A 15,702-nucleotide genomic window follows, 5' to 3' on the forward strand; every position below is an offset into this window, starting at 1 on the left:
AAAGCTAGCAGAAGGAAAGAAATCATAAAAATCAGATCAGAAATAAATGAAAAAGAAATGAAGGAAACAATAGCAAAGATCAATAAAACTAAAAGCTGGTTCTTTGAGAAGATAAACAAAATAGATAAACCGCTAGCCAGACTCATCAAGAAAAAAAGGGAGAACACTCAAATCAATAGAATTAGAAATGAAAAAGGAGAGGTAACAACTGACACTGCAGAAATAAAAGAGATCATGAGAGATTACTACAAGCAACTCTATGCCAATAAAATGGACAATCTGGAAGAAATGGACAAATTCTTAGAAATGCACAACCTGCCAAGACTGAATCAGGAAGAAATAGAAAATATGAACAGACCAATCACAAGCACTGAAATTGAAACTGTGATTAAAAATCTTCCAACAAAGAAAAGCCCAGGACCAGATGGCTTCACAGGCGAATTCTATCAAACATTTAGAGAAGAGCTAACACCTATCCTTCTCAAACTCTTCCAAAATATAGCAGAGGGAGGAACACTCCCAAACTCCTTCTACGAGGCCACCATCACCTTGATACCAAAACCAGACAAGGATGTCACAAAGAAAGAAAACTACAGGCCAATATCACTGATGAACATAGATGCAAAAATCCTCAACAAAATACTAGCAAACAGAATCCAACAGCACATTAAAAGGATCATACACCATGATCAAGTGGGGTTTATTCCAGGAATGCAAGGATTCTTCAATATACGCAAATCTATCAATGTGATAAACCATATTAACAAATTGAAGAAGAAAAACCACATGATCATCTCAATAGATGCAGAGAAAGCTTTTGACAAAATTCAACACCCATTTATGATAAAAACCCTGCAGAAAGTAGGCATAGAGGGAACTTTCCTCAACATAATAAAGGCCATATATGACAAGCCCATAGCAAACATCATCCTCAATGGTGAAAAACTGAAAGCATTTCCACTAAGATCAGGAACAAGACAAGGTTGCCCACTCTCACCACTCTTATTCAACATAGTTTTGGAAGTTTTAGCCACAGCAATCAGAGAAGAAAAGGAAATAAAAGGAATCCAAATCGGAAAAGAAGAAGTAAAGCTGTCACTGTTTGCAGATGACATGATCCTATACATAGAGAATCCTAAAGATGCTACCAGAAAACTACTAGAGCTAATCAATGAATTTGGTAAAGTGGCAGGATACAAAATTAATGCACAGAAATCTCTCGCATTCCTATATACTAATGATGAAAAATCTGAAAGCGAAATCAAGAAAACACTCCCATTTACCATTGCAACAAAAAGAATAAAATATCTAGGAATAAACCTACCTAAGGAGACAAAAGACCTGTATGCAGAAAATTATAAGACACTGATGAAAGAAATTAAAGGTGATATAAATAGATGGAGAGATATACCATGTTCTTGGATTGGAAGAATCAACATTGTGAAAATGACTCTGCTACCCAAAGCAATCTACAGATTCAATGCAATCCCTATCAAACTACCACTGGCATTTTTCACAGAACTAGAACAAAAAATTTCACAATTTGTATGGAAACACAAAAGACCCCGAATAGCCAAAGCAATCTTGAGAACGAAAAAAGGAACTGGAGGAATCAGGCTCCCTGACTTCAGACTATACTACAAAGCTACAGTTATCAAGACGGTATGGTACTGGCACAAAAACAGAAAGATAGATCAATGGAACAGGATAGAAAGCCCAGAGATAAACCCATGCACATATGGACACCTTATCTTTGATAAAGGTGGCAGGAATGTACAGTGGAGAAAGGACAGCCTCTTCAATAAGTGGTGCTGGGAAAACTGGACAGGTACATGTAAAAGTATGAGATTAGATCACTCCCTAACACCATACACAAAAATAAGCTCAAAATGGATTAAAGACCTAAATATAAGGCCAGAAACTATCAAACTCTTAGAGGAAAACATAGGCAGAACACTCTATGACATAAATCACAGCAAGATCCTTTCTGACCCACCTCCTAGAGTAATGGAAATAAAAACAAAAATAAACAAATGGGACCTAATGAAACTTCAAAGCTTTTGCACAGCAAAGGAAACCATAAACAAGACCAAAAGACAACCCTCAGAATGGGAGGAAATATTTGCAAATGAAGTAGCCGACAAAAGATTAATCTCCAAAATTTACAAGCAGCTCATGCAGCTCAATATCAAAAAAACTAATAACCCAATCCAAAAATGGGCAGAAGACCTAAATAGACATTTCTCCAAAGAAGATATACAGACTGCCAACAAACACATGAAAGAATGCTCAACATCATTAATCATTAGAGAAATGCAAATCAAAACTACAATGAGATATCATCTCACACCAGTCAGAATGGCCATCATCAAAAAATCTACAAACAATAAATGCTGGAGAGGGTGTGGAGAAAAGGGAACACTCTTGCACTGCTGGTGGGAATGTGAATTGGTTCAGCCACTATGGAGAACAGTATGGAGGTTCCTTAAAAAGCTACAAATAGAACTACCATATGACCCAGCAATCCCACTACTTGGCATATACCCTGAGAAAACCGAAATTCAAAAAGAGTCATGTACCAAAATGTTCATTGCAGCTCTATTTACAATAGCCCGGAGATGGAAACAACCTAAGTGCCCATCATCGGATGAATGGATAAAGAAGATGTGGCACATATATACAATGGAATATTACTCAGCCATAAAAAGAAACGAAATTGAGCTCTTTGTAATGAGGTGGATAGACCTAGAGTCTGTCATACAGAGTGAAGTAAGTCAGAAAGAAAAAGACAAATACCGTATGCTAACACATATATATGGAATTTAAGAAAAAAAAATGTCATGAAGAACCTAGGGGTAAGGCAGGAATAAAGACACAGACCTCCTAGAGAACGGACTTGAGGTTATGGGGAGGGGGAAGGGTGAGCTGTGACAGGGCGAGAGAAAGTCATGGACATATACACACTAACAAACGTAGTAAGGTAGATAGCTAGTTGGAAGCAGCTGCATGGCACAGGGATATTGGCTTGGTGCTTTGTGACAGCCTGGAGGGGTGGGATAGGGAGGGTGGGAGGGAGGGAGACGCAAGAGGGAAGAGATATGGGAACATATGTATATGTATAACTGATTCACTTTGTTATAAAGCAGAAACTAACATACCATTGTAAAGCAATTATACCCCAATAAAGATGTTAAAAAAAAAAAAAGTTTTATGTGTTAAAAACTAATGATGCAACGATGGCAAAGTGCTCATATTTTAAAAATTTCAGCAAGCAGACCTTAGATATTTAAAGTTTAAGCAAATGCTACTACTCCTTCTACTTTCTGCTTATTTGAAATAGTTCATAAATGCATATAAGAAAACTTTACATAAAAATTTCATAATGAGTACAAATGGAAATGTCTACCTGCAAGTGCAGTTGCTTCACTGGGTGTTAATATAAACTGATTTTCTACGTATAGAGGCAAAAATTCAGATGCTCCAATGATAATTAAATATTCTGAAGCTCTGGACAGGGATAGGTACACAAACACTGGATTCTTGATCAGAATCTGAAATAGAAATAAGTTACATGTGAATTATTTTATTTTGTTAGGTAAAGAGGAATAGATATACCCACTCGTATGTTAATGACCAATCCACAAAAAGTTTAGCTTTCTCAACCTTAACTGAAAATACATATATATGTATATAAAACTTGAAATATAAATTTAAAATTCACCAATATACACATACCATAAAAGACATGTAGTGTTTTAACCATTTTTATTTGTTATTTGATCTCCATACCACCTATAATTTTTATTTGGGGATCTGGCAGTTTGCTAGAACTGCTAGAACTAAAACATTAACCTTCAAACTAATTTCTGTATTTCCTAGATATGTATATATCTTTGAAACTATTTAGTGGTGTTTTGTATTTGTATATATTTTTTAACAAACTTAAAATTTCTTTTTCTAGCCCTAAACACAATTTCTAAAATCTAATCATTTTCTGCATATTCATTGAATTCATCTTCTGAGTGCTATTTAACATTACATAGTGTAATTCCACAATATTTATCCACTCCCATAGGGTTAAATGCTTAGGCTGACTTCAACTTCCTACTGGCACAAACAAGGCTACATTAAACATCCCTGTGCAACCCTTAAGGAAATAGGATAGAGTGTCTTTGGAAGTATATATCCTAGAAGGGGATTGCTAGGGCATTGGAATTTGGTATACTTCATTCCATTATTTCTCCAAATCTTTTCTCCAGAATTATCAGTTTATAGTCCCACCATAATACAAGATAGTTCCATTTTCTTCATGTAGCAACTCATACTTTCTAATATTCATCAGATCAATATTTCTGACTTCACATCCCCTTCCAGAACTTTGCTATTCTCCAAGAAAGAGGCACTGAACTTCGAAAGGGCTTTACGACTGCCTCAGCAAAGCAAGTAATGCTGCAAGACTTCTGAGGTTGGGTCATAAAAGGATAATATGACTTCTGCTGGGAACGCTCACTCTCTCAGGACTCTGGCCTTGGAACTTGGTTACCATGTTATGAGAAAGCCCAGGCCAGATGGAGAGGCGATGTGTGGGCATTTCAGCAAACAGCCAGGATCAAAAGCTAATATCTGAGTGAACAAGTCTTCAGATGACTCCATCCCCCAGACTTAGTTCACTACAACTGACCACAAGTAGAGCTGAGAAGAGTAAGCTCTGCACAAATCACAGAATCATGGGCAATACCGATGCTCTAGTATTTTAAGCCACTAAGTTTGGGGGAGGTTTGTCATGTAGCAATAGATAACTGGCACACCCCCACATAATCACAAACAGTTTAATATTGGCTGGCTTTCAAAATTTTTCCATGCTGATGAATGTACATTATTACAATGCTATATTTTGTATTTCTCTAATTTCAAATATAACTGAGCATTTCTTGATATAATTCTTAGCTATTTAGGACTGTTTTGTGTGTATGAACTGGCTATTTGTATGTTTACTAGGCTTCCTGAAATTCTTGTGTAGATTTTCCAAGAATTCCTTGTTTATTCTAAATATTAATCTCTTGTTGGATTTAGATATCTGTCGCCCACCTTTTAGCACTGTCTATAGCTTCCTTCATTGAACAGAAATCTTTGACTTAATGCAATCTAATTCATAAATTATAAGCCAATATTTGACGCTATTGGGAATCTTGTCTAACCTTTTCCTACCTCTGTGTCACAAGGTATTTCTTTCATTTTAAACATTAACTTTTTTCTAGTCACATTCCATTAACCTAGAAATCACCTTTTTGCATAATGTGAAGTAGAGAGCCAACTTCATTTTACCAAATAGAGAACGAAGTTAGTCATCACACCTATTGAACAATTATCCTTGAAGTGCCTCTTCCATCATATGACAAGTTCTTAGATACATTAATCTGTAGCTGTGTTCTTTATTCTGTTCCACTGGCCTATTTATCTGTACTGAGAAAATGCTACCTTTTTTTTTTTTTTTCCACTACTAAGGCTTTATATCCTGCCTTAATGTGTACTAGGATCAACACTCTTTGTTTTACCTATTCATGCCCTTATTCTGCCATAATAATTTTAGAATCAATTTGTCATTTACTAAAAAAATAAAATTCTTGCCATAGTACTGATTACATCACATTGAATTCATAGATTATTTGAGAAAGAAATCACATATATGAAAGTTGTCATTTTATTCATTAAATTGTATATCTCTCAACTTATCCTAGTCTCCTCTAATACTGTCACATAGAGTTTTAAATTTTTTCATGAAGTTCTTGAGTAGTTCTGAATTATTTATAGTTTTGTGATTACTTTTTACTTTATTACCTAATTTTAAAAATAGATACTTATGAAGTCTAATTTGAATATTTTATTTTTTTAATTTTACATTTCTTATGTTGCACATTCAGATACTGCTCAGTTAGTGGATTACACCTCTTTTAGAGGTCCTTCTAGTTCACAAATGTTGATTTATTCATAATAATTATTGAGAATTGAATATTAAGCACAGTCCTTATTCTAATGAAAGTTATAGCAATATTCCATGATGTTGTATGAAATGGAAGTCTGTATTAGATATAACAAGCAAAACAAGAAACAGAAAATCTGGTTTTTTGTCTTGGCTCTGCAACTGATTTTTGGAGCAACAATAAGCAAATCACAATCTCTACATATCTCATTTTCAGCAAGTATTATGTAATAGTAGAAAGAGCAATGGCCTGAGAGTAAAATACATGAGGTATTCTTATATTCTTAACCTCAATTCGGCCAGCTGTATATGTGTATGTGTGTGTGTGTGTGTGTGTGTGTATGTAAGTGTGTGTCCAAAGATATACATGTCTTTGGAAAAGTTACTCATCCTCTTTAAATTACTGGTTCATCATCTGTAAAGTAGAATGATAATATCTATATTTATGGTGATTATGAGAATTGCATATATGCAATAATTTATATAATTTCTGGCACACAGTAGGTGCCCAGTAAAGAATATGCATCAGTTTGATAATTTATAAGAGTAATCACATGAGATTACTAAATTTGTTGTTTGTAAACTTTAGTTAGCCTTAAATCATTTGGAGGGCGGTTATAAAACATGTATTGCAAGGTCCTACTTCCAGAGTTTCTGATTCAGTAGGTCTGGAATGGGGCCTAAGAATTTACATTTTTAACAAATTCCCAAATGATGATGATGATGTTAATCTGAGAACCAATGCATGAGATAATTTTTGTGTTTATGCTGTTTAGGATTAAAATGAACAGACTCAGTGGCTAATTCAGTTGATGCAACTTATCATAATGTTACACAGAAAGTAAGAAAGCCCAAACACTCTCTCAGTAGCTAAACAATTCAGATCTCGTAAAGAAATAGAACCATCATTCAGAATAAGATGGCAGCCTATCTTGTCTGCTCAGTAGTGGGAGTTCCATTGCTTTATCTTGATTGCTTCAAAGGCCCAAATATTGTTTCTTTCTATCAGCTTATTGTATCTATGTCTGCTTCTATTTTGGCTACTATTCTCTCTCCATTTTCTTCTTTATCTCAATGGCCTTTGCTCATTCATTTTCTCTATGTAAATTTACCAAAGCTATGTTGCTTGAGTTCCTTCTCCTATGTATATCCTCCCCAAGAGAGAGGAACTGACTAGATTAGTTAGTTTACAGCAAGGTGTCTCTGTTGGTCATTGTTCTCAAGATATGATATTTAATAGGTTTTGGGGAAATCTAAAGATTACTGTCTTGGACTCAAGTGCTGATCCCAGATCTACTTTTGACTAGGACATTTGGAATATATCATACAGAGCAAGGCAACTAATGCACAAGGAAACACTTCTGGGCACTTTATTCAGAAAGGGACTGTGAGCATAGCAAATACTCAGAATACCATGGATTCTCTTCCAGGTGTTCCTGCTTAAAAAAAATCAACCCATTTCTTTTCTTAGATATAAAATACAGGAGGCAAAGAAGGCGGCCAGATATACAAATCGGTATCCAAGTGGTTTCATGTAGCAAAATTAGGCTTAATTCTGGTAGTTGTTGATACACAAAGGGAGAAACTGAATTAGTTCCGCACAGTAGGAGACAGTTGTGTGATCTTGCAGTACTGTGGATCTTAGCCCTAGTCCATCACGGAGTTTGTCAACAACTAGGGTCTTTACTACACCAGAGGAGGTTCATGCTGGTCTGGAACTTCAAACTAGGTTAGGTACTCCGATATGTGCTTACTTAGTTGGAGTCTGAAACAAGAGCAGGACCAACAAAATATAAAGTATTAGGTATAGAGGCCTCAGAAAAGTAGGCTGAGGTTCAGGAGAGGGATCAAGTAGCAGTGGGATACAAATGTTAATGAAGAAATCACTGTAGAGGAATGTTGCAAAGAGGAAACAGTTCCTGAAGATGGGTCATATGATGTTGCAATTAATTCTGGAAGTTTTTTCTTTCATGTGGTAGAAGCATTAATCTACTTCCTACCCTAATCCAGGTTGCATGATGGGAGACACTGATCCTGCCAGTAAAAAGGCCTTGGTGTCTATGGACAAATAGAAGGAAAACGTAAGTTGAGGAGGACACTAATAAATTTTTAACTTCTCAAGTGTCTTACCTGATTATTTAACTTCTCACCTGCTCTGGTCTTGATTCTTTATGGTACACGGCTATAATTTGCCATAGAAAATAAGTAATGGTTATCTTTTTGCTTATAGCATGTTTAAAAATGTTTCAGCTTCCCATGCTGGAATCTTACCTACTCTGCTTCTATGAACACCAATTTATTTTAAGTAAAACCTAGCAGACAACTCAGAGATTAAAACCAGTATATAATGTCCTGACATAAATACAAGTGATATATTTGATTACGTCTTCTACAATAGTAATTAATTTGCCTTCAAAGGAAAGTCAATATTTTGACTACCAATATTTGACTACCAAAATATCTAAATAATTTGGACATTATCTTCTTTGATATATTCTGTCATCTATCAGCAGTCACACAAGCAATGAAGAATAGCTCATATTCATTTGGTCCTTTATAGTCACAAAGTTCTTCCATATTATAATACTCATTGACACTTCTCTGTTCATTGGAGTCCTAGTATGTAAAAGTCTTCCTGGGTAATAAGGGATGAGACAAGCATGAGATGAAGAAAAGGACGGTGAAAGTGTTGATCTCTCTGCTCCACACATTTAAAAGGAGCTTTTCCCTTATGAAATCTTATTCCTTACATGCTTGCAGCCAGTGTTAATTTCATTATTTTTTTCTTTTCCATGATTTATTTCCCTCACTTCCAAGTATTATGTTTTTGTTGTTTTAAAATATGTTTCTAGTCCATTATATTTTTATAGCTATAGCTAAATAGATATTAAATTTATTCACTGTTCTACTTTCTTTTCTTCAAGCTTAATCCCATTTACTTTTACAGTTACAACTTTTCACCTCATGTACATTATAACTTTATAAAAATGTTAAATATTTTGTCTCTTTTCTAGCTTTTTATCTTTTATTTTACTTATGTCTATTTTATGTATTTTAAAAGTATAAAAACTGGGGAAGAGATCAAGATAGCAGAGCAGGAGGACACTGGGTTCACATCCCCCCCACAAACACATCAAAAAATACATCTACATGTGGAACACTTCTCACTGAAAACAACTGGAGACTGGCAGAAAGACTCTTCTACAACCAAGGCTGGAAAGAACTATCCACACACAATCAAGTAGGAAGGGAGGAGAATGATCAGGTCGGGACTTACACTCCTAGGAGGGGACAGAGAAGAGGAGAGAGATTATTACGGGCTCAGACAGCCTCCCTGGAGAGTGAGGAATTTGAACCAAATATTGAGTATCCCAGCCCTGGTATTTGATAGTGGGAAGACAAGTCCCCATAGCTGGTTAGAAAACCAGTGGAACTTACATGAGAGCTGTAAGAAACTGAGACTCTACTCGTAAAGAGTGTGCACATGCTTGTTCACTCCCCAGAAAAGATGGTGGAAGCAGATTGAAACTACCTGGGGCTCTGGCTGGTTTCCTGTCACCACCCCAGTGAGTACCCCAGCCCATTTAGCTCCAGCGCAGTTCCCCACTAGGGTGAAGGTTGCCACTGTCTTGGACAGTGCACACTTGGTGAGGACATAGCCGACTTGGACCTGGCACTGCATCTGAACGGGGTGAGGGTAGCCATGACTGATACTCATGAAAGTTGGTAGATCGGGAGCTGTCTGGAACACTGACTGATGTGCAGAGACCACCTTAGCACATGCCCTGTCCCACAATGGGCACCTTCTCTGGCCCCTCTTGCTTCAGTACTGCCCTCTAGGGTGAAGGTGCCATTGCAGGGAAGGGGGAGAGCACACACCTGCAGGGAACAGAACCAGCTCAGACCCAATTCTCAGGGCTTCTCCTCCAGCACCTCAGGACCCAACCTCACCCCAGATAGGGTGAGGATGGCCACTGAGCATAGGAGAAGCCCTGGCTCACCCATGACTGGCTCTAGCCATGCTATCTCCAGCCCCACCTCCCACCAAGGTGATGCACCCTGGCGGAATACATGACCCATGCACACTTTAGATCCAGCTCTCCCACCAAAGGCACTGGGAACACACAGACTGAACAGGGATGCTCCCACACAAGGACACCCTTTCAAGACTGGGAGAGTTAAGTGTTTTACCTAATTTCATAGACATTTAAGAGAAAGTTAAACAAAATGAGAAGACAAAAGAATTTGTTTCAAATGAAATAACAAGAAAAAACTCTGAAAAAATAATTAATGAAACAGAAAGAAATAATTTACCAGATAAAGATTTCAAAGCATTAGTAATAAGAATGCTAACTGAATTTGAGAAAAGAACAGATGAACACAGTGAGAATTTTGACAAGGAAATTGAAAGTATAAAAAGAATCAGTCAGAGCTGAATATGAGAACTGAAATGAAAAACACACTACAAGGAGTTAACAGCAGACTAGGGGATACAAAAGAATGCATAAATGATCTACAAGATAGAATGATGGAAATCACCCATTCAGAACAGTAAAAAGAAAAACAAATTTTAAACATGAGGACAGTTTAAGGGACCTCTGAGATTTCATCAAGCATACTATCATTTGCATTATAGGAGTCCTAGAAGGAAAAGAGAGAGAGAAAGGGGTTGAAAATGTATTTGATGAAATTATGGCTGGAAACATCCTGAACCTGAAGAAGGAAACAGATATCCAGGTACAGGAAACACAGAGAGCCTCAAAAGAGATGAACCCAAAGATATCTACACCAAGACACACAATAATTAAAATGGCAAAAGTTAAAGATAAAGAGAGAATTCTAAAGACCAGCAAGAGAAAACTAAAGAGTCACGTACAAGGAAACCCCCATAGATCTATCAGTGATTTTTCTGCAGAAACTTTGCAGGCCATAAGGGAGTGGCATGATATATTTAAACTTCTAAAAGGGAAAATCCTACAACCTAGGATACTCTACCCAGCAGGGTTATCATTCAGATTTGGGGAGAGTTAAAGAACTTTTTAGACAGAAAAAAACAAAAAGAAATCATTAATACTAAACTGACCCTAAACAAAGTGTTAAAGGGTATTCTCTAAGTGGAAAAGAAAAGATTATAACAATAAGTGAGAATTTATGAAAAAGGAAAAATCCCACTAGGAAAGGCAAATATATAGTAAAGGCTATGGATCAACCATTTAAATAAGCTAGTATAAAGATTAAAAGGCAAAAATTGTAAAATCAACTATAATATAATAAAGAGTTATGGGATAAATATGGAAATGTAAATATGGCATCAACAACACAAAACATGTATGGGGGAGTAAAAATGTAGATCTTTTAGAATGTGTTTGAATGTAAATGGAGAACAGCTTAATACAAGTAGATAGTGTTATAGGTCAACACATATGAAGCCTGTGGTAACCACAAATCAAAAACCTACAACAGATGCACAAAAACTAGAGGGGAAGAAATACAAGTATACTGCTAAAGAAAATCATAAAACCACAAGGGAGAAAACTAAGATAAGAAGAACAGAGAAGAATTATAAAAACAACCAGAACAAGTAATGAAATGGCAATGAGTATATACCTATCAATAATCACTTTAAATGTCATTGGGAAAATGCTCCAATCAAAAGATAAAGGTTACCTGATTGGATAGAAAAAAACAAGATCCATCTATATACTGCTTAGAAGAAACTCACTTCAGACCTAAATACACACATGGACTGAAAGTGAGGGGATGGAAAAAGATAGTTCATGCAAATGGAAATGAAAAGAAAGCTGGGGTTACAATACTCATATCAGACAAAATAGATGTTAAAACAAAGTCCAGGGCTTCCCTGGTGGCGCAGTGGTTGAGAGTCCGCCTGCCGATGCAGGGGACACGGGTTCGTGCCCTGGTCCGGGAAGATCCCACATGCCGTGGAGTGGCTGGGCCCGTGAGCCATGGCCGCTGAGCCTGTGCATCCAGAGCCTGTGCTCCACAATGGGAGAGGCCACAACAGTGAGAGGCCCGCGTACCGCAAAAAAAAAAAAAGTCCATAATAAAAGACAAAGAAGGTCATTGTATAATGACAAAGGGATCAATATAAGAAGAGGATGTAACATTCATTAACATATATGTACGTAATAGACGAGCACCTAAAAATACAAAGCAAACACTAACAGATGTAAAGGGAGAAATTAAAAATAACACAATAATAGTAGGGGATGTTAATACTCCACTTACATCAATGGACACATCATCCACACACAAAATCAATATGGAAATGGTGGTCTTACATGACACATTAGTCCAGTTGGCTTAATAGACATCCATAGGACATTCCATCCCAAAACAGCAGATACACATTCTTTTCAAGTGCAAATGGAGTGTTCTCCAGGTCAGATCAGATGTACACTACAAAGCAAGTCTCAACAAGTTTAAGAGGACAGAAATTATATTGAGTATTTTTTCTAACCACAGTGGTATGAAACTAGAAAACAATTACAGGAAAAAACATAAACTTGTGCAGACAACAAAATACTACTACAAAACCAATGGGCCAATGAAGAAATCCAAGAGGAAATCAGAAAATACCTTGAGAAAAATGAAAATAAAAAGACAAATTTCCAAAATCTGTGGGATGTGACAAAAGCAGTTCTAAGAGAGAAGTTTATAGCAATACAGTCCTACCTGAAGAAACAAGAAAAATCTCGATAACAAACAACCTAAACTACCACCTAAAGGAATTAGAAGAGCAAACAAAGCCTAAAGTCAGCAGAAGGAAGGAAATAATAATGACCAGAGAGGAAATAAATAAAATAGAAACCAAAAAATAATAGAAAAGATCAACAAAACCAAGAGCTGTTTTGTTTTTTTGAAAAGATAAACAAAATTGATAAGCCTTAAGCCAGGCTCATTAAGGAAAAAAGAGAGAGGATCTAAATAAACAAAATAAGATATGAAAGAGGAAAAATTATAACCAATATCACAGAGATACAAAAAATCATAAGGGAATACAACAAATTTGACAGCCTAGAAGAAATGGATAAATTTACAGAAACATACAATTTTCAAAACTGAATCAAAAAGAAACAGACAATCTGAACAGACTGATTCCTAGTAGTGACATTGAATTTGTAAGAAAAAAAAACTCCCAGCAAACAAGTCTAGGACCAGACGGCTTCACAGGGGAATTCTACCGAACATATAAAGAAGATATAATACTTATCCTTCTCAGACTATTTCAAAAAATTTAAGAGGAGAGAACACTCCCAAATTCATTCTACAAGGCCACCACTACCCTCATACAAAAACCAGATAAAGACACACAAAAAAAGAAAATTACAGGCCAAAATATCTGATGAATACAGATGCAAAAATCCTCAACAAAATATTAGCAAATTGAATTCAACACTATATAAAAAGGATCATACACCATGATCAAGTGAGATTTATTCTAGGGATGCAAGAATGGTTCAATGTCCACTAATCAATCAATGTGATATATCACATTAGCAAAACAGCATAAAAATTGTGTGATCATTTCAATAGATGCAGAAAAATCATTTAACAAAATTCAACACCCATTCATGAGAAAGTTTCATCAAGGTGGGTATAGAGGGAACATATCTCAACATAATAAAGGCCACTTAGGACAAACCCACAGCTAACATCATACTCAATAATGAAAAGCTGAAAGCTTTTCTTCCAAAGTCAGGAAAAAGACAAGGATATTCACTCTCTCCACTTCCATTTATCACAGAATTGGAAATCCGAGCCACAGCAGTCAGACAAGAAAAAGAAATAAAAGGCATCCAAATCAGAAGGGAAGAAATAAAACTGTCCCTATTTTCAGATGACATGATGCTACATATATAAAACCCTAAAGTCTTCATCACAAAACTGTTAGTTCTAATAAATGCATTCAGTAAAGTTACAGGATATAAGATTAATTGATGAAGAAAATTGAAAATGATGCAAAAAAATGGAAAGATATCCTATGTTCATGGATTGGAAGAATTGATATTGTTAAAATGTCCATACTACCCAAAGCAATCTACAGAATTTAATGCAATCCCTACAAAAATACCCAGGACATTTTTCATAGAACTAGAACAAATAATCCTAAAATTTATATAAAACCACAAAAGACCCTGAATAGCTAAAGCAATCATGAGAAAAAACACTCTGACATAAATTACAGTAATATTTTTTTGATCTGCCTCCTAAGGCAAAGGAAACAAAAGCAAAAATAAACAAATGGTATCTAATTAAATTTAAAAGTTTTTGCACAGAAAAGAAAACCATGGACAAAATGAAGAGACAACCTACTGAATGGGAGAAAATATCTGCAAATGATCTGGATGATAAGGGGTTAATATCCAAGCTATATAAATACCTCAGAAAACTCAATATTAAAAAAACCCCAAATAACCCAATTAAAAATTGGGCAGAAGACCTGAATAAACATTTCTCCAAAGAAGACACACAGATGGCCAATTGGCAAATGAAAAGATGCTCAACATTGCTAATCATCAGTGAAATGCAAATCAAAACCACACCACAGAAAGGCTATTAACAAAAAGACCACAAATAATAAATGTTGGCGAGGATGGGTAGAAAAGGGAACCTTAGTACACTGTTATTAGGAATGTAAATTGGTGCAGGCACTATGGAAAACAGTATGGAGGTTCCTCAAAAAACTAAAAATAGAACTACCATATGATCCAGCAATTCCACTCCTGGGTATATATCCAAAAAAATCCAAAAACACTAATTCAGAATGATAATGCACCTCAATGTTCATCACAGCATTATTTACAGTAGCCAAGACATGGAGGCAACCTAAGTGTCCATCAACAGGTGAATGGATAAAGAAGATGTGGTGTATATATATATATATATATATATATATATATATATATATATATACTTAGAATGGAATATTACTCAGCCATAAATTGAACAAAGTTTTGCCTTCTGCAACAACATGGATGGGCCTGGGGGATATTATGCTTAGTAAAATAAGTCAGACAGAAAAGGACAAACACTGTATGGTATCACTTACATATGCAATATAAAAACTAAAACAAACAAATGAATATAACATAACAGAAACAGGCTTACAGATAGAACAAATTAGTGATTACCAGTGGGGAGGAGAAAGGGGGACGTGCAAGAGGGGGTAGCAAATAAAGAGGTACAAATTACTATGTATATAATAAGTTACAAGAATATATTATATAGCACAGGAAATATAGCCAATATTTTATAACTTCAAATAGCATATAATCTATAAAGGTATTAGATCACTATGTTGTACACTTGAAACCATACAATATTGTAAATCAACTACATTTCAATAAAAATAATAAGCTATAAAAATTATCTTTACTGACATTTTAATAAAACTCTTTTCTTTCCTTACTTGAATTTTCTAAAATATATCACACCAAGCAAGAAATACAGTAATAGTAGGGAGCCATTTAAAAATACCCATTTCTCTGGCTCCCTTTATTAAAAACTCATGACAAGAAGATCTTAAAAAAAAAAAACTGTAGAAAATCAGGAAGTGTGTATTTCAACCAACTTTAGTAAGTCTTATAATGACGGTGATACATTTTACTGGCTGGAATGATCTGTTTGCTGGAATGATTTTCCATTAGTCCTTATATCAGGAGCCTCTAGTCACTGAACTTCAGGCAAACAATACCAAC

At 35.6% G+C, this 15,702-nt stretch overlaps 1 protein-coding gene across 1 annotated transcript in view; it reads right to left on the reverse strand.

Annotated features, from left to right (window-relative positions):
- The window catches only part of LOC309819842 (solute carrier organic anion transporter family member 6A1-like), a gene marked incomplete at both ends in the record, with an annotated part of 96,303 nt that overhangs the window by 48,673 nt on the left and 31,928 nt on the right, over positions 1–15,702 (reverse strand). Inside the window, 2 exons of the mRNA XM_082650310.1 lie at positions 3,407–3,551; positions 9,513–9,662. Of these exons, the coding sequence (XP_082506436.1) occupies positions 3,407–3,551; positions 9,513–9,662 (295 nt within the window). The remainder of the gene's footprint in view (positions 1–3,406; positions 3,552–9,512; positions 9,663–15,702) is intronic.

The sequence above is a fragment of the Grampus griseus genome, assembly GCF_964374135.1.
Source record: "Grampus griseus genome assembly, chromosome: 3".
NCBI classification, from domain to species: domain Eukaryota; kingdom Metazoa; phylum Chordata; class Mammalia; order Artiodactyla; family Delphinidae; genus Grampus; species Grampus griseus.